This window comes from Pteropus vampyrus, unplaced genomic scaffold (assembly GCF_000151845.1).
Source record: "Pteropus vampyrus isolate Shadow unplaced genomic scaffold, Pvam_2.0 Scaffold663, whole genome shotgun sequence".
In the NCBI taxonomy this organism is placed as follows: Eukaryota; Metazoa; Chordata; class Mammalia; order Chiroptera; family Pteropodidae; genus Pteropus; species Pteropus vampyrus.
In genome coordinates, this window is record NW_011889444.1 from 43,981 (window position 1) to 70,173 (window position 26,193).

The window sequence follows — 26,193 nt, forward strand, 5'->3', positions numbered from 1 at the left end:
AACTCTGACATCGCTACAAAATGGAGTACTAGGCAACTGTCAATAATAATATGGAGATATGTAATGATCACCAAGATATTTAGTTAAGACATGCAAGATGCCAAACTGTGTGGGAATTGTGTACAAAGAGAAGGGAAGGATTATATCATAATTATAGAATAGACAATAGCTAACATTTTAAATTGTGGCTGTTCTATATCAAGCACTGTTTTGAAAGCTTAACATATATCATTCATATAAACCCTCACAGCAACCCTATGAGGGAGGTACTACTACTATTCTTTTACAGGTGAATAAACTAAGGTGCAGAGAGGCAAAAGAATTTTCCTAAGGTCACAGAGCTGGTAAATGGTGGAACTAAGATTTGAACCCAGAAATTCTGGTTCCAACACCTGTTAGCCACTGTGCTAACCTATCAGTATAGTGTCCTATACACATATAAAAGATATCTGATAATACTGATTGCCTCCAGATGGAAGGGAAATTTTTCATTGAATACCCTTTGTACCTTTTGAATTTTGAATCATCTGAATGTATACTTATTTCTTTGAAACACACACACACACACACACACACACACACACACACACACTCAAATTCACACAAATATGTAATGGATAGTTCCCAGTTATTGCCTTACTAGGGGAAAAGCATTGGTTTTGACATTCAATTGCTTGAATTTAAATTCTACCTCTAATATTCCTGTCTGACTTTGGACATGTAAGATTGTTTTAAATGGTACCTATAAGATTGTTGCACTGATTAAACAAGATGATCACTGTAATGCATTTAGCACAGAGCCAAATAAATGGTTCATTTTACCTCCCACACATCTCTGGAATCCACTCACTTCTCACCATCTCCTCTGCCACCTCCCTTGGCTAAGGCGACCATTGTTCCTGCCAATTTTAGCATCTCCAGTCCCTTCCCCCTCCCTTCTGTTTTCCGCACAGCCATCAGAGCATCTATTTAAAATACAAAGTTAACTATGTCACTACCCTGCTCAGATCCCTCCCATGGCTTCCACTGCTTTTAGGAAAAGTCCCAGGGTTTGGGGCCTGGCATTGAAAGGCTCTGCATCATCTGGCCTCAGGTGGCCTTTCCCACCTCATCCCTCAACAGTCTCCTTTCACTCTCTACATCCTGTACATAACTTGCTGTTCCTACATTACACTAACTGAACCACTCTAAGCCTTTGTTTCAAGGCCTAGTGCAACTCTATATTCTGAGTTCCAGTCTCCAATTCTGGCTTTCCTCAAATTTCAGTACTGGCTCAACTGACATAAATTATACAAATGTGAAATCCCTACTCTGAGAGATGAGACCCTAGGTCAGACCCTCCTCAGTGGTAGTCCCATCCCATGCCACTCCCAGCACTGCCTCCAATTCTGTTGGAGTGGGGCTGACTACTACTTTGGGCAAGTCCTGTTACATGTCTAAGCCAGCTCAGTTTGCTTTGAGAGAAACCTAGAACAGTGCCTGGCACAAAGTAAATGCCAGGTAAATACTCACTGAATGAATGAGACCCCAAAGGTTGGGCAATGACTAAAGGTGAGGCAAGAAGCAGAAAGAAGAGCTCTGGGATTTGTGTGGAAGGAGAGTGGGTTATTCTTAGCTGATCTCAGGAAAGCTAGGTGGGCCCTGAGTGGGTTTCCCTGGGCCGGGAGCCCCACCCTTGTCTTCTGCCAGTGGATTTAGATTTTCATTTTCTTAGGCAGAAGGTGGGAGATAGGAGACAGGGTGATCCCAATTTAGCCTTCCTGAAATTCCCAATACCATCAGAGGACCCCTTTGCCTGACACATCACATACCAGGCTAATTCCAACCTCCAGGCCTTTCTACTGGCAGGACTCTTCTTTGGGTTTCCTTATCCTTTTTTTCCCATTTGTCTGTCTTTCCTCAGTTTGACCTGACTGACCCCTTGTGGAATCTCTGACTTTACCCCACTCCTCTTCCAAGGCCCCTCTCTCCTCTTTCCTCCATCTCTGTCCAGTGCCGTCCCCCTCCCCCACCACCTCCACTCTGTCTCCAGCTTTTTTTGGCTGCTGTCTCTTCCTCCTCCTCCTCCCTCCTTCACTGACACTGAATAATCAGACCTGGCTGTCCTGGTTTCTGGAAATACCCATGTGTGGGCAGTGGCTCAGCACTGAAATGGGGATGGATGGATGGGGGCTGTTGGGAAGCCCTAGGCCCCTAGTGCAAAGACACCAAAATCCAAGGGTGTGGTCCATGCTTGTCATCCTCTGAGGAAGGGAAAGCAGGAGGTTTATTGAGCAGTGGAGGAGGGATAGGAATTCAGAGGCCATGGATGCAGGCCATCTCATCTCTCAGGTCCTCCTCATCAAAGCGGGAGCGGATGGACTCCTCATCACTATAAAATGAGCTTGTCCCCTGTGCCAGCAGGTCACTGGCAGCACTGTCCATCTCATCCAGTGTCAGGCGACATGCATCTGCAATCTCCTGCTTGGCCAGGGCCACAAAGTGTGGGTCTCGGGCAAAGAGGCCCAGACCCTCGGAGATGAGCACCTGAGGGCAGAGAATAGATCAGAGTTGACAGAGGGCACAGCATGGAGTGGAAGCAGCGTGCACAGAGGAATCAGTGTGGATAAATGATTTACCTATGAGGGTGTGCAGGGAAGTCTTGGAGGATAATGGTGCACACATCATGCTGAGCAGAAGTTGCACAGCAAAGGGATAGCTACATGCACAGCATAGAGACTGGAGACCCCTTTTCCCTCCTTCCGAAACTCCTCCTTTCTTTCCTCCCCCATTCCTCTTGCCTACACCCCTTCTGGACTCACAGCTTCCACCAGGCTGTCAGCACTGCCCCTCTTGACATGGCTTGGGTCTGAGTGGGTTCCAGGCACGTGCAGACAGGTGAAGGTGCGCAGTGGACCGCTGGATTTGCCGAGGTATCCCTCCCCTGCTGTACCCTCTTCCACCAATAACAGTGGGGCATACAGGAGCCGACCTCGCTGAGGAGGGGTTGCCCAGGAACCCTGGACCAGAATAAACATGAGAGAGACAGTGATTGATGGGTGGGGTGTGAGAGTATAGAACTCACTCCTGTACCTATCTCTTACCCCCAAACACAGCTGGAGTCAAAATGAATGTGTATAACTCAGACTTGAGTTTATTTAAGAGCACAGAAGACCTGGGTTTAAATCTCAACTCTGCCACTTACTAGCTGTATGATCTGGGATAAGCTTCTCTGGGAGTCAGTTTCCTCATTTATAAACTGAGGCTAATAACAGTACCACCTCACAGGTACGGTGAGGATTGTGTAATTCATATGTGCCCCGTTTCTCAGAAGGGCCTAGCATGTAGAGTGTCTGATAAATTCAGCCTATGCTGCTCCCACCCTGTCCCCTGCCTCACCTGTGTCCTGCTGAGCCCTGAATTACGCCCACGATGATAGGTGCCTGGGATGGGTAAATCTTCACAACTGCTCTGGCGCCGCAGACATTGAATTGTGAAGGAGGGCTTCCGACCTGCAGGTGGTGGGTAGGGGTGCCAGGGGAAAAGAGGAATGTCACTGCCTCCCCAATCCTCTGCCCTGCTGGTCCTTGGGGGTCGCCAGGACCCATGCTTGCTCTTACCTGCAGGTGTCGGGGGCAGCAGACGGCGGTGTGGCACACGGTGCCCGCCCACATATCTCTGGGGTCTGTGAGGTGGCAAGAGGATGGGGTGCAGGGGAGTCCCTGCTTGCTCATCTAAGTAGGAGAGCCTGTGTGGGAGGGAGGGAAGGCTGGGGGTGAGCTCAGGCCTGGGCAGGGGTCATGGGGTGCCATCAGTCCTGCCTTCCCACATATGGCTCATGGGCTCATCCTACATGTTGAGGTCAGAGAACTGGCTGGGGACTTCTTCTTCCTCATCCTGTTTCTCTTCCTCTTCAGTTCCTTTGGGTTGAGAACTTCTTTCTTCTGGAATGGTGAAAATGAGAGCTCCAGAGCTTCTTCTGGGGAAAGTGAGGCAAATTAGGTAGATCAGATTCCTCCCAAATGTGGTCCTGGGCCCCTGGTTCCCTCTCATTCCATGCCCCCTTCCATGCAGAAACACTGGGCTTCTAATTTTTGGGGGGGGGGGTTCACATAAAATTAACTTGTCATCATTTTAAAGTGGAAATGGGCTTTCTTATAATAGACGTTTGTCTCATTGGAAGGACCCAACATTTAAAAAAAAGCAAGCCTATTAAAGAGACAACTTCAACACAAGAATTGAGAGTGTGATGGGAGGTGGTGAGGAGAAAGCTGTGAAAGCTAGGCATGACCTCATTTCATCCTTCCATTATCCCCATGAGGTAAGGTACTATTATCCCCCTTTCATAGATGAGGAAATTGAGGACCATAAAAACTAAGTGACTAGCCCAAGGTCACTTAAGCAAATGGCAAATTCAAAATTTCAACTTAAACTTATTTAGTTCCACATCATGTGCTTTTTGCATGAAACTTTTGCACTGTCTTTCTCATATGAATCTATTACTCTTTATTCCCACCTGAGCCCTTGAAGCTCTCCTATTTTTACCAAATTTCCATTAGAAGGCCCTCTTAGGCTCTCTTCCTATACCCTCTGAATTACCCCCATACAGTGGCTAGTCCCTGCTTTCCCTCACAGTCTTCCCCCAGACTCTTGACCGTACCTGTGGGTGTGGGATCCAGCCTGGGGTACACTGAACTGTCTGGAGTTGGGAGCCCCACCATCATCATCACTGGGACCAAGGGAAAGTGAATCTGGAAGTTTGTCCCCAGCAGGCAGAGACAGAGAAATCACGGAGCTCCGGCGACGAGATGGGGGTTGGAAGCCTATTGGGGCCTGTGGGAGTCACAGGACTGAGTGTTGTATCCACGTTATATCTAAGTCACTTGGTCATATAGTGTGTCTCCAATGAGCTCCCTAGGGGCTGGGCTGAATCTGGGTCTTGCCCTCAATAGCGGATGGTAGGTGCCAAGTAAACATTTGTCTGTTGCGTGGGCTGGGTGCTTCTCTGGAGGGCTTCTCTCCAGAGGCAGTGTGGAAGTCAGGAGATTGAGGGAGTATTTTACATTCCTGGGAAAGTGGAAACTTGTCCTCACTTTGTATGTTTCTGGGTCCTTATCTTCCTCTTCCTCTCCCTCCTGCCTCTCTTCTTCCTCCTCCTTCTCCTCTTCTTCCTCCTGGTCTGTGTCACAAGTGAGTGCCTGCCGGATCTCAGGACCCAAGTCCTGTAGGCTCCTCAGGCCAGCCTGTGGAGGTGAAAAAATAGGGAAGCAGGAAAGCTCAGGGTCTAAATTCCCCCATCATTGAACCTGCTTCCCATGCAGGAGTGTGGGGTGGGGGAAGAAGCCCCTCAACTACTCCTGTCCCTTTGTGGGTCCTTGGGCCTCAGTTTTCTCATCTGTGACATGGATCCCATGAGATCAAGAGGGCAGTTGGCCTCTGTCACACTCCTCCCATATACCCCCACCAACCCAGGCCCTCTCTGAACACCTGAAGGGCAGAGGATGTGCTTGGGGGGGCTTCGGTCCCCAGTAGTCCCTTTTCTTTTCTCCGCCGGAATTTGCGGAAGTAGTCCTGGATCAGAAATGTGGCGTAGAATTTGCCCACGGTGACCTCCTCCTCTGGGGGCAAGGGAGAGGAGGCAGAGTCACAGAGGGGGGGTCTTCTGTTTCCCCTACTCTACTCACAGCATGGACTCCTTTTTGTTTCCCACCACTCCAGCCAGTACTGTTTTTTTGTTTTTTTTTGTTTTTTTTTTGTTTTTTTGTGGTGAGCAATAAATCATCTGACATTCAGAGGTGGGCTCAAGGAATTTGGGTGGGGCTAGCTCACCGTCAGCAGTGGGGATGACTTCATCTAGCAGCTTCTGTTTCATCCGCTTCCAGATCTTTTTGATGACGATCCGCAGCTCCTGATTGGCTTGCTCCAGGTTCCCTGCATCAGGAGAGGATGTGGGGCATGAACCAATAGAAAGAGCTCTTCATAGCCACTCCCTCACTGTTGGAGCAGCGTCACAAGCTTCTACCGCAGTCACGCACCGCCCCCATTGGACAGGTGGGAAAAAGGGCCAAAGTCATCCACTTTGAGGTTCAGAGATAGGAGTAGGGCCCATCACTCCAGTTGGCTCCCTGCAACCTTCTCAGGGACCCTCCCACTCCTGCTCCTCTACCCTCCACGCACCTTCTGTTTTGATCTTCAGGGATGTCCGAACCAGGGCAAAGAGTGTGGCATTGAAAGTCACCGTCCCATCTGAGTTGAGGGGCATGTTCATCGCCACAAGTCTCTGGACACCAGGGACGTGAAACTCACTTTGGGCAAATGCCAGGGACTCAGGCACGAACGCCCGGGGGTCAGAAACCTTTGACGACGCAACCAAACACTCCCTCCTTACCCAAGGCAAAGTCCCTGCCCACCCCTGCCAGATGGTAGACAGCCTTCTCAGGGGCAGGGTGGGGGTTGAGTAGTTTCACAGACCTTGCAAGCTACTCGGTGTGGGCACAGCTTCCCGAATCCCAGCGGGGGCTGGATGCGCCTCAGCAGGGCAACCACATCCAGGTGCTTGATGCGGCCCCTTGGGCAGGCGGGGGTGGGTGGGAGGTATCACTTTATTGGAATTACCCCCTCTAGCTCTTTCCCAAGCTTATCACTACTTCTCCCCACCAACATCCCAGAGCCTGTCAGGGAAAAATCAATTGGAGGGAAGTGGGGTGGGTGCGGGGGGAGGCACAGGACAGGGACTGTGGGAACCTTGGGGCATCTACTGACTGGGTAATGGGAGAAGTAGGCCAGAGGTTCAAGGGCTGGGGGACTGTGTGGAGCAGTGTATTGTCCCTTGGGATACCAAGTATGAGGTTAAAGGGCATACTTGGCCCCAGGGTCATATTCAGACCAGATCCTCTTGAATTCATCGAGGTGATGGGGACCCAGGATAGACCAGTCTCTGGTTAGATAGTCAAAGTTGTCCATGATCACAGCCACAAAGAGATTTATGATCTGTGGGCCAGTGAGCAGAGGGGTTAGGTGAAGGGTTGAGCAGGGTGTAGGGAGTTGGTGGGAGGCTGAGGTAAGCTTACATGGTCACTGGGTCATGAGTCCCTGGGTTGATATTGTCACCAGGCCAGCCCTTTCACCCACTCTGAAGATCTGGACCCCCCATCTCATTTGACATCCCTAGACCCTTAAGGGCCAGCACCATGTCAGTGATGGTGGTTGAGGGAAAATGGTCCTCACCAGGAAGGCACAAAGCATAAAGAAGCTGATAAAATAGGCGATGGCAAAATTGCTACCACAGGTAAATTCCTCTCCAGGGCCGAAGTCAGACTCAGGGTCACACCGATTCCCAGGAAGGGTGGCAAGCATTATCTCCTGCCATGCCTCACCAGTAGCACACCTAGGGATCACACAAGGGTACCATCTTGGAGGGGAGGCTATGAAGTCATGGCAAGTGGCATTATGGGGGCTGGAGGGTTTAGGAGATGACCCACTTCCTGCCAAGGCCTACCTATGGTACAGATAACATTTTGACATTTCAAAAGCTGGCATGCTATGTTGATGACAGTCATGTTCACATTTTACAGATGGGGCACTGAGGCCCAAGAAGGGGATACATCTTACAACAAGATAAAGGATGGCAGAGGACAGAATATTCTAAAAGACTCAAATCACAGCCAGAAAAGGTCTCAGGCAATATGGAACCTCATGCTGCCCTATTATTCCCACAGCTCAGGCAGTCTGGGGCCCAGACAGGGGATGTGGGCACCAAAGGGCATGCTGGAGACTGGAGTGGCAGGGGAGGGTAGTAGATGTCACCTGAAGAGAAGTAGTACAGCCTGTGGAAAAGTCTGGAAGTTGTTGTTTCGGTTGATCTGTGTGCCATCTTGAAGAGCCACCTTGCCAAACATCTGTGGGCACACAGGGGCTATGTCAGAGAGGTGAACCCATGCCCCCATGGGTTCCCACCCATTTCACAACTCTTAATACCCAAAGGATCCTCACAACCCTGACAAGCAGGCACCGCTGATCCCATTTCACAGACTTGTGGACTGATTCAGGGTCATCCAGCATGTCTGTCTGTCTTTCCACCCACAAACCCCACTTTCAGTCTATCTCTATACAACACCCCTCAGCAGAATGCCTGAGAAATGCTCCCTAGGGTCCCCACTCGCCTGCATCCCAATGACTGCGTAAATGAAGAATATCATTGCGATGAGAAGAGCAACATAGGGCAAGGCCTATGGGTGGGGGAGGGGGAGGAAGATACACAGATACTCAGGTCGAAGCAGAGAACTATAATCCTCAGAATGCACTGCTCCCTCAAGCCTGGGCTTGCTGAGAGATGTGATCCATCCCCCCAAGTGCCCATGTCATGACTACCAATGTCTCCCAAATGTGAACACAGTATTAAATACAATAGATTAAGGTCAGTGAGGCCAAGGCATGTTGAGAATTGAAAGCCTAGAAAAGAGGGAAAACTAGAGATGGTAAGTTGCAGGTAGGTATGGCATGCTGGGAGATATAGTTCTGGGGGTAGTAAAAGGGAAGGCTGAGAGATGTGAGGTGAGGGTAAAGGGTGGTCAAAGGGACGGAGGTTACCTGGAAGGACTTGATGAATGTCCAGAGCAGTGTCCGGATTCCTTCACCCTTACTGAGAAGCTTGACCAGCCGCATGACTCGGAAGAGACGAAAGAAGGTGATGGAAATGCGGGAACTGTCCTCAGAGCTCTGGGGTTGGGGGTGTGGTGGGTATGCTCAACCCACATTTGCCTCAGCCACCTCCCATGTTTTGGCCCTCCCAGCCCCTAAACCCCTCAAAAGTCAGGCCCCAGATGGGTCAGGGATCATTTTTAAGGACTCTTCAGGAAAAAAGGAAGGGAGGGTGGGTGAGTAAAGAAGCAGAGAGTCCCTGTTGTGAGGTGGGGGACTACCTCGCCAAGGTGGCCACCATTCTGGAGGGAGATATAGCCAAGACAGAGGTGAGAGAGGAGATAATGAGATCACAGGCCCAAATGAATAAGGGGAGAAATGATGAACAGTTATAGGGGATAATGGATGGTAGAGTCATTATGCAAGGGATGATGGGGAAGGTTGTGTGGTAGATAGTTGTGGGAAAAGTTGGTAATGAGGGTGGAAGGAGAGTAGAGGTACAGGAGATTGTGGAGGAGATATATTGGAGCCAATGGAGGAAGTGATGGAGCCAGTTGTTTTATGGAGATGATAGAGATGAGAGAACCAATGGGGGACCCAATGGAGAAGCCAGTTATGGAGATATGGAACCAGCAGCATTGTTAATCAAGGTTATAGAACAATGTTATACAAAATGGAGAAGATTGTGGAACCATCGGTGCAGCCAGTGGTAATGACAGAGACGTGAAAGACCCAGTGTTGGAGACGATGGAGTTGGAGGGAAAAATGGAGCCAATGAAGGAGTCAGAAGAGATGATGGAGCCAAAGCAGAAGTTGGTGGAGGTGATGGAGCCAATGGAGGGAGATGTAGAGGCAATGAAGGAAACAATAGAAATAACAGTTATTTTAGGTCATAGTGGAGCCAGAGGATAGGCTGCAATGGAATGAGGGAGCTGGTGGAGGGGGTCTTTGGCTAAAACCAACAGGGACTCAGAAGGGAAGAGCTAGTGAGGAGCACTGAGTCTCTATGAGTGGGATGAATGGGAATGGGAACCACCTACCCATTTTAAAGAAAGCCGTGGGGTTGAGGTGGGGAAAGGTTAGTAGAGGGAGAATGGATTAGTGGAGAGGCCAGTGCTCACATTAACTTCAGTGACGGCAATGTCCACTACGCTGCCCACCACAATAAGAGCATCAAATGTGTTCCAGGCGTCGGCAAAGTAATGCTGTAGGCAGGAGGAAAACAGTTCCCTGTCTTCTCAGAGCTAGCAAGCTAGGGTAGGGGGCCAGTAGTGGGAGGGCCATTGAGGAGGCAGGGCCCAGCTTAGACCACACGATGGGCCTACATCTGGATTCCTCTCACTCCCTAGTCTCACAATTCCATAGTTGCTGGCCCCCTGGGAGCTCTGCAATGAGCTCCACCCCAAGGAATTTACCCACTGAGGTGGGTCTAGGGCTGGGGAGCACCTTGGGTTTGAAGGCGATGATTTTGAGCACCATCTCAATAGTGAAGAGGCCAGTGAAGACCATGTTGAGGATGTCCATGGCATAGTTGAAGGGAGCAGTCTGCTCATAGTGCTGGGGGAGAAAATCGGGTGTGGGGACAGAGCCTGCAGCAGAGATCTCCCTATCTCCAACCAAATATTCTCTGGCTTGGATTGAGTTGAGTCTAGGGATGTGGTAGCACTATGGGTTGGCCAAACCCCTCACAGTGTCTGCTTCCCATTATGGATATTGGAAAGCCCAGTTTTTGATTTCCTGGCTTCGTAGCTAGTTCTGACTGAGAAAGAAACATGTCTGCTGCTGGTTGGGCGGCTTCTGTGAAAAATATTTTTGCTTTCCAATAAAAGGCTCAAATGAGGGGAGCCCCCTGGTGCAATGTTTCCTCCTTTTTCCGGCCCTGAATGTAGTATTGATGCCTGGAGCTATGGCAACCCTCCCGTGACCACGAAGCAACAAATATGAGAATGAAAGCCAACTCACAAAGAACGATGGAGCAGAAAGATAGAGCCTGGGTTTCTGATGAACAATGAGCAAACAGCCTACCTCTACACTTCTTGCTATGTGAAGTAACTACTATATTTAGTTGACTCTGGGATGTACATCTTTTCACATTTTAGAATCTCTGAAATCCGGGTGCACTTCACAATAGCAACTTACAGTTGCTGTCTGCCATTTCTTTTTCACATTCTTAGATCTCTGAAATCAGGATCCAACTTACAATTATAGGCCTTAGATTTGGAGAAATATGGCTTAACTCTCTATCAGTTGGGGATTTTGTTACTTGTAGCCGAAAGCATTCTTAATGGTTCCCAAGGGATTGTGTGGACAGAAGAGGTTATCTGGCAGGGGTCAGGATGGGGAGCTCAGACCTGCATGGCTAGAGCAACCGTGTTGAGCAGGATGAGCAGGAACATGAGATACTCGAAGGCAGCAGAGTTCACAGTGGCCCACACACGATACTGATGCGGGTTCTTGGGGATGTAACGGCGGAGTGGCTGGGCCTTGAGGGCGTACTCCACGCACTGGCGCTGCATATGGGTGCAGGGCATGAGTGAGCAGTGGGGTCTCAAGGCAAGGAGATGTGTATACGGAGGGGTTGGTGGTCATGGATCAGGGGACAGAGGTTACCTGGTTCTTGTCCAGCTCACAGTTTTGGTACTCCTGCTCACCCTGGGCACGGAAGGTGATGATGACGAAGCCCACAAAGATGTTCATCATGAAGAATGCGATGATGATAATGTAGACAATGAAGAACACTGAGATCTCCACGTGGTAATTATAGATAGGGCCCTCATCCTCTGCGTGTGCATCAATGGCCTTATATAGCAGCCTGGGGAGCCAGTCGAGGTAGGTTGAGGGAATATCCCAGCCCCCGAAGACCTGCCCCCAGACCACTTATCACAGACAGCCAAGGATCTCCTTGGCACCCCAAATAACCCCTAAATCCCCTGACCTAACCACCTGATACCTGCACACACACCCCAAAGAGGCCTCCACCAGGCCCTGCAAGACCCCCAAATCCCTTAAGTTCCCACAGACCCCCAAATCCCCTTCTCCAGCCACCTGGAGATTCCCATGCAATTCCCCAGAACTCTCCCACCAGTCCCCAAAGATCTCTAAATCCTCTGTTCTATCAACTTGAATTCCTTGCTCCATAACCCCAGAGATCTCCAACTAATACTCAAAAGACTTAGAAGCCCCTGAATCCCCACTCCATCTCCTCTGAGATCCCTCCCAGCACCCCCAGGTATATACATGGTCCCTCCTAAATCTTATCCAGGCCTCTCTAGATTTCCATCTACTCCCTCAGAGACCTCTACCCAATTCCTGGAGACTCCACCCACTTAGGTCCCCAAAACACCCCAGCCAGCTACTGAGAGACCCCCACCAGATCTGTGATATGCCCACGAGTCCCCACAAAACCCTATCCAGTCTCAAAAGACCTTTATCACATCCCAAGATACAATCCCAGCCAGTCCCCTAGAGACTCCTTCCCAATCCCCTGCCCATCCCTAGGGCCCTGCCCCTCACGCAGGCCAGCCTTCGAAGGTGGAGACAGTGAACAAAGCCATCATGGCTGAAAGGACATTGTCAAAGTTGAAATCGCTGTTGACCCAGAGCCGCTCCCGGACCAGAGGCCGTGACACATCTCCATCAGGATAGACCAGGAAGGAGCCCCTGTGGATGTTGCAGACAGGCTGGGTGGGTGAGGAGGGGTGGGGATCTGTGGAAAGGGGACTAGGGTATCCAGTATGGAGGCAGCAGGGCATAGTGGTAAAGCTGGATAGCCTGGCTTCAAATCCTGCCCCTCCATTTACTGGCTGAGTGACCTTGGTCATTTAACCTCTCTGTGCTTCAGTTATCCCTATCTATGAAATAGGATAAAAATGGAACATATTCCGTTATTAATTAAGAATTAAGTCAATCAATGAGGATAGTGTGTGGCACATAGTTGGTACTACATGTCTTAGCTTTCATCACCATTATCATCATCATTATGACCACCCAGAAAAAATTAATACTAATAATAGCCAACATTGATCAGAATTAAGTCTATGTCAGGCATGGTGTTAGGCTTTACATGTAATAACTTTACATTGTAGTATACTCTCTGTGTAGTAACTCATTTATTCCTCATAAAAAAATTTGTGAGATCTGCACTCTTTTTATCCCCATTGTTCAGTTAAGGAAAATGGGACTCAGCAAGGCAAAGAAATGTAAGAAATTACAAGGTTAAGAAAAGTCTCATGGGATAGATTTGAACCAGGAATGTCTGACTTCAAAGCCCATGCTTTTAATCGCTATCCTCTACAGAAGATGGAAGATGGAAGATGGATTTCATGGGGGGGGGGTTGTGTTTGGGGATTGCTAGAAGGTCTGGAGTAGAATGTAGGTAACTCTGGGGAATATGGAGAGGGGTTTGGGGGAGGTAGCCTTTGCAGTTCTTGGGAGCGTTCTGGTGGTATATCTTGAGGCCTTGGAGAGTTCTGGGAATCTTGGGGGCCTTGATAGAATCTGGGGAATTCTCTGCAGTTCTTAGGAGGAAGCTCTAGGGGTTTCAGGGGACTTGGTGAACTCTATGGGTCTTTTCAGCCTTTGAGAGGAGTCCCGGGCCCCATGGAGAGCAAGGTCTCAGCCACTCACTTGCATTCTTGGGGGGTGTGTTTGGCTTCATCAGTGCAACTGTAGAATTTCCCCTGCAGGGAGGATATTTGTCAAGCAGGTTCACCCTTCACCCCCGCCTTGACCCAGGCCTGGGCCTCCCTCCAGTGTTTCTTCACACCTTGAAAAGCTGCACGCCAATGCAGGCAAACATGAATTGCAGGAGTGTGGTTACAATCATGATATTTCCGATGGTCCGGATGGCCACGAACACACACTGTACCACGTGCTGCAGGCACCCATGAATGTGGATAATGGACACTTGTAAGCCACAGTGGTCATGGGGCAGGGACTCTGGGCATGGATGGAACTAAGGGACTTGGGTCAGGGACATGTGATCTTGGGTTAGCGATATGTGGTCAAGAACACATGGTCAAGGGGCAATGATGTGGGCTAGGGATGTGTGGGCACCAACCAGGAATAAATGTTTGCCAGGCAAGGATATGTGGCCATGTGACAGGGAAAAGCAACCATTGATAAGGAACGTGGGGCGAGTCACATGCCCACATGGCCAGTGGTCAGGCATGTGTGGTTACATGCCAGGTCCAGGCTGTGTGGTCATGCATCAGTGCAAATGGTCAGTCTGATCAGTAATCCTGGCCCCAGGGGCGGGGCAGGGCCTGGGTCTGTGGGTTTGGGTAAGATGGGGTTACCTTGAGTCCCTTGGCCCGGTTGATAGCTCGAAGGGGCCGAAGTACTCGGAGTACTCGCAGAATCTTCACCACCGAGATGGCACTGGAGCTGGTGAGGAGGCAATCCTCAGGCCCTGGCCCAGATTTGGTCTGGGCTCTGGGAGGAATGGGATGGGTAAGAGGTCACTCACTGGATGCCAAAGGAGATGAGAGAAACGCTGACCACCAGCAAATCCAATAGATTGAACCAGCTACGGCAGAAGGAGCCTTGGTGCAGGAAGGCCCCAAACACCGTCATCTGTGGGGGGTCAGAGGTCATAAGGCTAGATCTCATAATTGGGAATAAAAGTAGAAGGAGGGCATAGAAACAAGAGAGGTGAGCTGCAGGGGTGGGTGGAGAGTGGGTTGGAGCAACTTGGGGGTATGACTAGGGGCCCATTAGTTACCTTTAGTAGAATCTCCACAGTGAAAATGGATGTGAAGGCATAATCAAAATACCCCAGAATCTGGAGGATGAGAAAGAAGGGGCATCACAGTCATGGTTGAGGGGGATACTAGGTATGAATATGTGTGTATGTGTGTGTATGTGTACCTCTCTACATAAGCGTTGCTGTCCTTCCCATCTTCCCTCCCTCCATTCCTCCTTCCCTCTCTCATGATCATCAACTTCTCCATAAGGCAAAAGGCTTGGCCATCAGAAAGACCAATGTTCAATTTGAACTACTCTGCCTCTATTCAGCTACATGGATGCTTTTGGTATGTTCAATCTCTCTGAGCACAACTTCCTCCTCAGCCAAATACTGATCTCCCTGGTGCTTCCCCAAGTGTGTTGCATACACAGTAAAGGCTGGCACCACAGCAGCTGTCATTATTGCTCCTCTCTCTCTGCCAAGATAGTGGTCTTCCTGTCTCCACCCTGGCCCCAACTTGTGCCCAGTAGGATACCCCTGGGAGTGCCCCCCAGCCTCCAGCCAAAGGCTCACATGGTTGCGGAAGGAGTGGGCTCGGATGGGGTCCTCAGCAGCCAGGGACACACTACTGAGGATGATGAACACCAGGATAAGATTAGTGAAGACATGATGGTGAATGAGGGTGTGGCAGGCCTTCCTCAGTCTAAAGAGAGGGGAATGGGCCGTTTTCAGAATCCAGGACCATGGTTTATTGGGGGAGCTTGAGGGATGCAGCTAAGCCTTGTTGCATCAGGTTGTACACCAACCTCCCCAGCTTTGGCTGCTCCCTGGCCCTCCACCTGCCCCAGCCTCTCCTGCTCCTCACCTCTGCCCCCGCCTACTCCCAGCACTCACGAGTTGGTTTGGCTGAGGCAGAAGAAGGCACTGCCCTCAGGGATGGGCACCACCTTCTCCTTGGGTACAACTTCCTGTAGGAGTTCCACACGCCCTGCACCTCCTTCCTCCTCTTCCTCCTCCTCTTCCTCCTCTTCCTCCATGCCTGGCACCGGAAGAAGATCAAAAGAGAGAGAGAATTAATTGAGAAAATGTATGTCACCCAGAACAGTGCTTGCCACATGGTAAATTCTTCCCATCTCCATGCTAGAATGTCAGCTCCTCAGAAAAGAGATTTTAGTTTGTTTTGTTCACTATTGTGCTCCTAGCACTTAGAACAGGGCCTCAGACACAGTAAGAGCTCAGTAAATGTGTGTTGAATGAACATCACCATCTTTGCAGTCATATACACACTATTATCAAATGAAAGTTCTGAGAAGTTCTGCATTAAAACAAAATGTCTGTTTATCTTCTTTAATCTCATTGTCCCAAATGTTGCTGGCCATACACCAAGCCCATTATTTTCAAGATGATCTCGGAAAAGGCTGCTCTCCAGAGAAGAAGGTATCGGGGATCAAGAGCATTGCTTGGGTGCTGTCCCTAAAGTCCCACATCTCCACCTGGCTCTGGCCACTTGCCTGCTCCTTCATTCCTTGTACCTTCCTCTTCCTCATTCTCCTCACCAGGCACCTGGGGACAGGAAGATGGGGGTCACTGATGGTGGGGGATACATCAGGGGATGGACACAGGGAGGCATAGAAGAGATGAAATCATGAAAGAATGAACAGGCAGAGGTTGGGGGTTAAAGACACAAACACACAGACTTAGAGTATTGTTAGTAATATGAGGTGTAGATGGTTTCCAGGCTTCTAGCTCACCAACGCTCTATTCTCCTGCGGGGGTTTCTCCTCAGTGCATTTCTCCCTGTGCAAATAAATGAGGTGGGGTGAATTCTAAGGATCACAACAGATGAGTGAGGCTAAGGGGGGCATTGCAGTCAGAACAGACCTTTCTTTGACCCTATAGAACCTCCCTGCTTCCACCCTTATCCCTGCAGTCTGTTCTCACAGCAGCCAGAAGGATCCTGTTAAATTCTAAGTCTGACACATCCCTCCTCTGCTCACATTCACTCAGAGAAAAAACCAAAGTCCTCACTGTGGTCCAGAATGCTCTCAATCTGGCCTCCTTATTCACCCATTTGAGCTCACCTCCTACCACGTTCTTCCTTGCTTATTCCACTTCAGACTCACTGGCCTCCTTGGTGATTTTTTTAAAAATTTATTTATTTAAATTAGTTACAAGTATATAGTACATTGGTTAGACATCTATATAGTTCATAAAACAATCCCCTCAATTGCTCCCTCCCTCCCCGGCCCTCCGCCTAGCCATCATATTAATGCTAATTGCATTCCCTATGCCATGCTCCCCATCCCTGTGACCAACTATCAACTACTAATTTGTACTTCTTTAACTCTTCACCCCATTCTCCCAGCACCCCAACCTCCCTCCCCTCTGTCCGTCACCAAATTGTCCACTATATTTGTGAGTCTGCTTTTGGTCAGTTTGTTCTTTTGTTCCTTAGATTTCGAATATAAGTGAAATCATGTGGTATTTATCTTTCTCCTTGGTGATTTTTAAATGTGCTGAGAATATCATCATCTCAGGATCTTTGCACTTGCCGTCTCCTTGCCTTGAATATTCTTTCCACAGATATTTGTATAGCTCACTCCTTCACTTCATTTAAGTCTTTGTTCAACTGTCATCTCTGCATAGAGACCTTCCTCGACTACCATAACCAAAATAGCAATTTTCATTGCCCTCTATTCTTTTATTTTGCTTTCTTTTTCTTCATTATATATTACCAACATATATTTAATTAAAGTAATTATATATTTAGTTGTTTGTGTTTTGCTTGCCTTCTCAAATGTCAGCTCCATGAAGGAGAAGATTCTGTCTACCTTGACCCCTGCTGTCTCCTCAGCATCTAGAACAGCATCTGGCACAAAGTAGGTACTCAATAAATGAATGTTGAATGAATGAGGACCGGAAGGTTGGATTTGAGGGTGAGGATTGCCAGGGTGACTGAGGCATCTTTGGTGGGTTGGAATATGTATGGGAGTTCCTAGGCAGGGATGCAGGGAGAGACTGACTTGGGGGTGGAGCCAGACATCACCTGCCCTTGTCCTTGGCAGTGCCTGTGTCTCCACTGGCCAGATTGTCCACAGCGATGGCAAGAAACACGTTCAACAAGATGTCTGGGGTGAGCTCAGGCTGCAAAGGATGGAGAAGCAGCCTGCCTATGGACTGCCCGGGTCCCCCTATTCACCTCCGCTCCACCATCATCCAGCCCCCCAAGGCTTTATGGATACAGTTGCCGCAGATGAAGAGAATGATGAAGTAGATGCACACCAGCATCCCTGGGAAGAAGGGGCCGCCGTAGGCCATGATACCGTCATACATGACCACATTCCAGTCCTCACCCGTCAGGATCTGGGGGTGAGGGGTCACCATGAAGCTCTTGGGACCCTCTCCCCACCACAGGGTACTACTGACCGCCCATGCCATGGTCTCCAGGCCCCACCTGAAAGACAGTGAGGAGGGCCTGGGGGAAGGTGTCAAAGGTGCTTCGCTTGGTGTGGGTCTGGTCAAAGTTGAACTTGCCCCCAAACAGCTGCATGCCAAGCAGGGAGAAGATGATGATAAAGAGGAAGAGGAGAAGCAGCAAGGATGCGATGGATTTCATTGAATTGAGTAGGGATGCCACCAAATTGCTCAGAGATGCCCAGTGCCTGCAGCAGAGATGGGGAGGCAGGGTTAACATGCCAATTGGTGAGTTAGGATCCAAGGCGGGGCTCCAGTTTGAGATGCACTGGGGCAGTCTGGGTTGAAATGGCCTTTAGTGTCAAGATTAGAAGTGATTTTGGAGTTGGGGTGAGGTGAGACTAAGAAGTGAGGGGAAGGTCGAGTTTCAGATTAGGGTTGGCACTAGGGATATAATAGGAGATGAGGTTAAGATGGAGGGTAAATAGAAGTTGATGGAGCTAGAATTGGGTTTCAGGTTGGGACCAGGACTGGGGTTGGGGTTAGGGACAGCTTGGAATGGGATTGCGGTTGGGGGCTGGGAAAGAGGAGAGAATGGGGATAAGACTGAAGCTGGGGCTGGGAACAGGATTGTGGTTGGATACAGGCTGATAAGATTTAGGGATGTGGGCATTGTGGTTATTGATGGGGATGAGGCTGTTAGGGATGAGTTTGGAGATGGACTTGGGATTGTGTGTTGGGGTTGTAAATGGGCTTGTGGATAACGAGTGGTTGGGGTTTGGGTTAGAGATGATGTTATGGCTGGGGGTTGGAGATGGGGTTTGGGTTGGATATGAGTATAGAGTTGAATTCAGAGACAGGGTTGATGTTGAAGAAGCATGTGGAAATGGAGTAGACACCCTCCCCACTGGATTTGAACCTCCATGAAAGCAGGAACTTGTGTCCTCTTTGATTCCTGGTGTGCCTAGCACACAGTAGGCACTCAATGGATATTTGTGAAATGAATGATGATATAGATAAAGTTATCATTGGAGCTGGGATGGGGACTGTTGGGGCTATGTTTGGGGCTCCAGTCCTCCCCCTCCATACACACACCTGGTGACTTTAAAGATCCTGAGGAGGCGCACACACCGGAGCACTGAGATGCCCAGGGGCTGCATGGCTCCCACCTCCACCAGGGTGGTCTCCAGGATGCCCCCACAGACCACAAAGCAGTCAAAGCGGTTGAAGAAGGAGGAAACATAGGCAGAGGGGCCCAGACCATAGAGCTTGAGAAGCATTTCCACCGTGAATAGACAGAGCAACACTTTGTTGGCATACTCTGTAGGGAGAGCGGTAGGAGTGACCAGGCTGGCCAGTTTCCATGGTGACATGTGGGGAGGTAGGAGTCATGGGGTGATCTAGGGTAGCTGATATCAGGCCAGGCCCAGGCTGGGGGTGGCGTTAGGGTTAGGGATGGAGATGAGTTTGTAGGTTGGAGTGGGTGAGGTTTTGAGAGGCTTCTGGAGCTGGGGAGAGGGGCAGAGTTGGGGCAGGGCCTCAGTCAGCCTCAAGGATAGGGTTAGAGGCTGGGATTTAGTTAGGACTGGAGCTGGTTTGAGATTAAAAGTGTGCTTAGTATTAATGTTGGGGTTGAGATGAAAATGAATACTAGTAAGAGCTACCACTTATAAAGTGCTGGCTTTATGTGGGTCAGGCAATGTTCTAAGCACTTTTCACTTTAACTCATTTAATCCTCTTAATCCCTCCATGAAATGAATACTATTACCAGCCCCATTTTGTAGAGGGGTTAACTTGTCCAGACAGTGTAGTGTTAATAGCCTGGACTCTGGAGCCAGGCTGCCTGGGTTTGCCACTCACTAGCTGAGTCCTGGGATTAGTAACTTAACTTTAGTACTTTGGCACTCAGTACTTTATGTCTTAGTACTTAATTCCCAAAGGTTGCGGTGAAGAGAAATTGAATTAGTACGTGTAAAGCACTGAAAATAGAGCTTGACACATACAGAAAGTACTATGTAAGTGTAAGTTACAAGGTGGGATGGGACAGGCTAAGGATTCTACATTTACTTGAGTGGTAAGGCAGTGTCTGGGGGTCTGAGGTACCTGCGAGATCCTGGATTGATGCTTTTGGGGTGGAGGGAATTGGGGGTGAGGAGAGGGCTGACAGGCTGGGTAACAAACCCTGGGTCTGCGTGAGCCATATAGGCTGCCCGTGGTGCTCTGAGGCGATGGTCAGCGTGTTGAGGAAGACGAGCAACAGAACGGCCCAATAACAGGCATTGGACTTCACAGCCCTCCGGCAGCATGCCCGAAGGCCTCGGTTGGCTCGACAGAGCTGGCGGCTGGGAGAAAAGAGGAGCCCACTGGCTGAGATCACCTACCTCAGCCTGCCCTGGGGGGCTCAGGTGGGGCTCACAAAATCATGGGGTCCAGAAGCTGCATAAGTTCCCCAACTCACCAGACCCTGGTTTTCATGATCTTGTTTCTGAAAAAGAGGGGGATGGGATGTGGGTGTCATGAGGGGGTGTAGTTGGAAGTCAGGGACTGAGGTCAAGGTTGGAGGCCAAAGTAAGTACTAGGGTCAGCGTTTGGACTGGGTTCTGGGCTGGGTCATGGGTCAAGGGTTGGGGGCCCTCACAAGCAGAATGTACAACTGGCTAGAGCCCCCTCCTCCTCTTCTTCATCGCCTGGAGTCTCTGCCATCGAACCCGTGTCACTGGCTGGGAGGCTGGCTGTGGGCAGGGTAGTAATAGAGGGTCAGCACATGAAGCCCCCAAGGTTGCACCTTTGGCTTTCTCCTCTGTCTACCCATCCCACCCGCCTCCTCAACCTGTATGTACCCCCACCATGGCTGCTGGTGGAGTGCGTGGAGCGGGTGGAGTGACTGAACCAGTGCAGACGTCCACGTCTCCGATTGGTCAGCTCTGCCAGTTGTGGCCCTGCAGGGATAGTGAGGAGAGTTGGGGAGCATGGCCTGGTGTTAGGTGTGTGGGAGGCTGTTACTTAGAATCTGTTCTGGTTACATTTGGGAAGGGGATCTGGGTCTAGGTTCTGTATCCTACTGAGGGCTGGGCTGAGAGTTGTTGAAGGTGGGGGCTGGGTCTCAGGAGGACAGCCCACTGACGCCTGCATGGAGCAGGGAATGGGTCAGATTGGGGTTGCCTACGGTGGCCAGCCCGGCCTTCTTCAGCCACAGAACAAAAGTTGTCATCAGCTGAGGGGTCTTCAATGTCCAGCTCTTCTGCCTGCATGATCCAGTCCAGGTAGCCCCGCAGGTCCTCCTCCAGCTGTTGCTTCTCTCGCAGCTTCTGGAAATCCCCTCTTGCTTTTGCCTTCTCCCTCTCCTTGGAGAATTCCCTGAGAGATGAGGATAGAGGGCTAGGTTCTAGCCCCCTCACCTCCCCCATTTCAGCCACGCTGGCCTCCTTGCTTTTCATCAAATATGCCAAGCACCTTCTTGCTTTGGAGTCATCACACTGGCTGTTCCCTTTACTTGGGGCACTCTTTCCTCAGATACCCACATGGCTCATTTCTTCAATCTCTTTCACATTTTTATTCAGATAACACCTTAAAGAGGCCTGTCCTAACTGTCCCCCCCCCGTAAGATCTCCCCATTCCTATTTTTATCATTCCTTTCTTTCCATAGCACATATTCCATATAAAACACTACATATATATTATTTATTGTGTATGTTGCTATTATCTGTCTCTCTCTACCAGAATATAATATCCAAGAGGGCAGGGATTTTTGTCTCGTTCCATTCCTAAAACGGTGCTTTGCACACCATAGATGTTTAATGTTGACTGAATGAATGAAGGGGAATTTCAGATGGGTTTTGAAGGTTGCCTAGGATTTTTCCAGGAACAAAAAAAGGGACAGGGCTGAGGGGCAGGATGAGGGTAGAATGAGGGCCAGGATGAGGGGAGTATCTAGGCTCCTCACCCACTCAGGACGCCAAGTACAAGATTGAGGACAAAGAAGGACCCAAAGATGACGAGACTCACGAAATACACCCAGGGCAGCTCATACCCCATCGCATCCTGCATCTGGGGAAAGAGAGGGCATACATCCCTCAGGGTACACAAACACACCCATCTGAGCCCAGGAAAGAAAGGCAGGTGCAGCTTCCGCACTCTGCCCACCCTCCGTCTCACCCAGTAGAGCACGTCGGTCCAGCCTTCCATGGTGACGCACTGGAAGACCGTTAGCATGGCGAAGAAGAAGTTGTCGAAGTTGGTGATGCCTCCATTGGGCCCTGCCCAGCGCCCGCGGCACTCGGTCTGATTCAGCGTGCACACACGCCCTGAACCCGAAGACGCACAGGGCGACGGGTCCTCTTCGGCTTCCATGTCTGCGGGAAGGCTGGAGTTCTGAAATACGAAGCACGCCCACCCGCAGTCGCAGCCACCCTGGAGCCCCGCCCACCTGGGAAGTTCAATTCAAGGTCCTAGATTTTTTTAAATCAAGGGCGACCTTTAGCTCCTGACTCTGCTGGGTCAGGATTATGAACCACTAGGAAGCTGAATCCCAATCACCAGGATATGGGGAACGAGACTGTAAATTTTGGGGCGGAATCTTGTAAATAAGAGTGAGGCTAGAGTTTGGGGGTGGAGTCTTGTGAATTTGGGAGGGACTCTTATAAAGAGGGAGGGGGCAAGGCTTGGGATGTGGTCTGGATGAAGGGTCTGAGTATATGGGGCCAGTCCTGGAGGATGTTATGGCTGGGGGTTGGAGATGGGGTTTGGGTTGGATATGAGTATAGAGTTGAATTCAGAGACAGGGTTGATGTTGAAGAAGCATGTGGAAATGGTGCAGGGCAGGGCTTTGACCGGAGGGTGGAGTCTTGTGATAGGGCGGAGCTATTAGCAAGCGGGGCGGTTGTAGTCTGAGACTGTGGGCGGAGTCTTGAATGTAGGGTTAGGGCTAGTTTACTGGGGGTGGAGCCTGAGCCTGTGGGCGGAGCCTTGTGAATTTGGGTTTCCTTGATAACAGGATGGGGCCTAGGAACCAGTGGAGGGGCGTGTCCTGTCCCGGGAAGTGTGGGCTGGCTGACCGGATCCCAGGAAGTAGCAAGTCTTGTGCATGCGACCGAGAAACAACTCGAGTCCAATGATGGCATAAATGATGATGACGAAGAGCACTAGCAGTGCTATGTGCAGCAGTGGCACCAGTGCCTTCATGATGGAATTGAGCACTATGTGCAGGCCTGCGGGGAACGAAGGGAGGGCGAAGTAGGTATGGGGTACGCTCAGCTCTCCTACCTTTCCCCCCTCCCACCTCCAACTCCGGGGAGCGTTCCACTCACTTGGGACCCCAGACACCAGCCTCAGTGGCCGCAGCACCCGAAATGCCCGCAAAGCCTTCACATCGAAGCCCCCCGGCTTCCCCCCGGTATGCGGAGCGTCCCCAGGTCGTCCAGGGCCTTGCTCCAGTAGCACGCTGAACAACCTGGTGGGAGAGCAAGGGACAAAGCTGGGAGAGTGTCAGGCTTTGGCATCCCCTCCCACCCCTCCCCTCTCCTCAGGAAAGCACAAGTCCCTGTAACCAGAAATGCAAATAGACTTAAATATGTTAATATTCCTGATTCTGGCTGCCAAATGAGGGCAGTCTAAAGCAATCGCCTCCCTGAGTCCTGAATTCAGCGGGCCTGGGGTGGGAAGTTGAACTAGGGTGGGGCAATCTTCCACAGACGCGCACCCGACCACGACGATGATGAAGTCGAGCAGGTTCCAGCCATTGCGGATGTAAGCGCTGGGATGGAGCACCAGCCCGTAGGCCACGATCTTGAGCACCGTCTCCACAGTGAAAATCACCAGGAATACATACTCTACCTGCTCCTGGGGGTGGAGCCGGAGATTGGGGAATTATTTGGTTTGGGGATTGAGGGGGGTGGGGGAGGGGGGTATAGCTGGTTCTGAGGGTGGGGTTGGGCAGGGGAGGATCATCATCTGGATCAGAGCTGGGCGAGGCCTGGCTGGAAGGCTTGAGGTGTGGTTCTACTGGGGTTGTATCTGACTGGGGGTGGGGCAGGGCAAGCCTCACCAGGTTGTGGTTGGCAGTGTTGGAGTCATCTTCTGGGAAGGGGATATAGACCCCCAGGGCTACGCAGTTGGCAAAGATGGTCAGCAAGATGAGAATGTCGAAAGGCCTCAGGTAGACATAGTCAAGGACCCAAGCAGAGCAGCCTCAGAATGCCTACATTCTCTTGGGGCCCTCTCCACCCACTGCTCACCCTTGACCCCAAGGTGACCACCCCTGACATTCCCAGCCCCTGTCCTGACCAAGGCCTTGACTCTGACCCCCCCTCCTGGAAAAGTTAGCCATCTTCAACTCTTGCTGTGATGTAGTCCTTGACCCTTGACCCCCCTGGTGACCTCCATTTCCTTAACTCCCCCTTGGAGCCAGTTCTTGACCCTTGATCCCTGGTGAACTTAGCCCTCCTCCATTCCAGCCCTGACCCAATCTTTGACTCTTGGTACCCTGATGACCCTCACCCCTAAGGTCTGCCCTAGGCCTTCCAGGATGCTTCCATTCTACGATGCTGATGCAAGACCGCCGCAGAGGGTTGGCCAGGGTGAGGCAGAAGAGTGCCCGGGGTGACCTCTGGGCACTGGCCGCTGCGACCGTCTTGTGCTTACTATGCTGAGTCCTTCGCTTAGGGGTCCCCAGGCCCAATGTTACGCCGATTTCACCCCCTGATTCTGGAGGCCCAGAGCACAGGCCCCATTCGGGACCAGGGCCTGCCCCATTGGCTGGACTGGGCTCTTGGATGATGTCTGTGTAGAGAAACCAAGTCAGGAGGAACAAGTCATTGGAGAAATCATGGCTACCTCCTATCTGATCCTGTCCCTCTGTCTGAGGGAAGGAGAAAAGAGCATGTAAAATGAGGAAGAGTTGGGGTACCTGGATTAAAGATTAGGGGGTAAGAGTTGATGTTGGAATCGATTGGGGGTAGAGTGAGAGTTAATGGGGGAGTGAGAGTGAGATTATCTTTACAAGAGAAGTAGGGTTTGGTGTTAGACTTGGGAGCAGAGTTTAAGTTGGCATGGGGTATGATTAAGTTTATAGCTGGAGGCAGATTTAGGGTTAAATTCAAGTGGTGGATTTTTGGGTTGGGTTTAAATACAGGTTGGTGTGGAGTGTGCTTGAGTCCTGATTTAGGGTTAGGACTGGGTATTTGAATAAGCTGGGATTAGAATTAGGATCAAGGTTAGGGTTGAAGCTGAGTTTGCATGGGATCTGAAGTTTGCATTGGAGTTTTCAGCTAAGAGCATTCCCAGTTCCCATGACCTTGTTTCAGTCTCTGAGGGGCAGTAGACTGGCCTGGTTAAGATCCCCAGCTTTGGAGGAAAGAAGCTGTCTGAGTTTAAATTCTGACTCTACTACTTGGTAGCTGTGTGTGGCCTTGAGTAACTTACATAACCTCTCTGAGCCTCAATTTCCTTATCTGTATAATGCATTATAGGGTTGTGAGGATTAAATGAGTTCAGCATTCAGAAGACTGTTTGGCACATAGTATTCTCATTTTGCAGGTGAGGAAATTGATACAAAAAGAGAGGTTAAATGATTTGATGAAGTGGCTGAGTTGGGAGTCAAACCCAGGCAGTCTTTGACTTCAAGCCCTCATGACTTACTACCACAATTGAGTGTGTGTTCTTGCTTTCTAATTTTTTTTTTGGTCCTAAAAATGGGTCTGTACTCTTTCCAGAAAGTCAGAGGCATATTCACTAATAAATAGTATTTCCATTCAGGGGTTGGGGTTGAGGTTAGGTGACTTTAGAGCTCATGATAAGGTCTGTATCAGTGTTGGGATTTGGACTCTAACAAGGATTTGCCCTCTGGTCGGTAAGGTTTGTGTTAGGATTAGGCTTGGAGCTGGTTTTGGAGTTGAAGTTGGGGTGGGAGCTAGGAGAGGAGTCAGGGCCCGGATTGGGGTTGGGTTTCGGCTAGGAACTGGCTATGGATGGGGCTGGGAGGCCATAGGACACAGTGTCTGGGTCAGGCTGAGCATCAGGGCTCAGTTGGCATTAAGGCTGTGTTTGGGGATGGCTGGGATGGGAACAGGGTGATGTGGTTCTGGTCCCCTAGTGGTTCTCCAGGGGTGGGGTTCCAGTAGGCAGTGGGTGGGTCAAAGGGGCCAAGGGTAGAGCAGAGCCCAGGGTTGTTCAAAGGATCTGCAGGGGTGGAAGGCTGCTCTCACCTTTCCCGCCTTCGGATGCCGACATCTTCCTTTCGAGGTTGAAGAGCCATCTGCAAACAGCCCCCCTCTATTCCTCCAGCTTTGGAGAGATTAAGGTCACAGGGCGGGGCCATAACAGGGTTGGATGGGATTGTGAACAGGGGTGAAGATGGGACATTTGTAGGCCAGAGCCTGGCAACAAAAAAGGCATTGATTTTTAAAAGTATTTTTACGAAATATGTACCGGCACCAAACAGAAACTAAAATAAGAAAAGTGATATCATTTTCTCAACA

At 50.2% G+C, this 26,193-nt stretch overlaps 1 protein-coding gene across 2 annotated transcripts; it reads right to left on the minus strand.

Annotated features, from left to right (window-relative positions):
* Positions 1-2,295: 2,295 nt before the first annotated feature.
* On the minus strand, positions 2,296-25,945 carry CACNA1F (calcium voltage-gated channel subunit alpha1 F). Of its 2 annotated transcripts, none has more exons than XM_023525992.1 (48): positions 25,921-25,945; positions 24,247-24,496; positions 23,763-23,868; positions 23,418-23,557; positions 23,026-23,168; positions 22,774-22,926; positions 21,875-22,071; positions 21,663-21,766; positions 20,919-21,076; positions 20,566-20,658; positions 20,358-20,451; positions 20,178-20,204; positions 19,901-20,061; positions 18,815-19,040; positions 17,760-17,967; positions 17,548-17,668; positions 17,352-17,433; positions 16,057-16,102; positions 15,799-15,868; positions 15,200-15,344; positions 14,879-15,008; positions 14,342-14,401; positions 14,087-14,193; positions 13,917-14,004; positions 13,385-13,492; positions 13,246-13,298; positions 12,133-12,279; positions 11,230-11,431; positions 10,971-11,129; positions 10,066-10,176; positions 9,741-9,824; positions 8,901-8,921; positions 8,569-8,697; positions 8,142-8,207; positions 7,786-7,877; positions 7,207-7,366; positions 6,842-6,969; positions 6,451-6,547; positions 6,157-6,259; positions 5,809-5,910; positions 5,467-5,597; positions 5,073-5,222; positions 4,640-4,812; positions 3,851-3,958; positions 3,600-3,727; positions 3,379-3,491; positions 2,802-2,999; positions 2,296-2,526 (listed from the first exon to the last, which is right to left on the minus strand). In XM_023525992.1, the coding sequence occupies exons 1-48, from the start codon at positions 25,943-25,945 to the stop codon at positions 2,296-2,298; spliced, it is 5,928 nt and encodes a 1,975-aa protein (XP_023381760.1). The 2 variants fall into 2 exon arrangements, with proteins under 2 accessions (XP_023381760.1, XP_011383448.1); XM_011385146.1 differs by having other exon boundaries at positions 20,886-21,076.
* Between the last annotated feature and the right edge of the window lie 248 nt (positions 25,946-26,193).

Excerpts from the sequence above, each read along its gene's own strand:
- CACNA1F (XM_011385146.1), bottom strand. The coding sequence starts at position 25,945 with ATGTCGGCATCCGAAGGCGGGAAAG. Across the intron at positions 23,558-23,762 it reads ACACTGCCAACCACAACCTG|GAGCAGGTAGAGTATGTATT; the intron begins GTGAGGCTTGCC and ends CTCCACCCCCAG. Across the intron at positions 20,659-20,885 it reads AGAAGGCCGGGCTGGCCACC|GGCCACAACTGGCAGAGCTG; the intron begins GTAGGCAACCCC and ends CTATCCCTGCAG.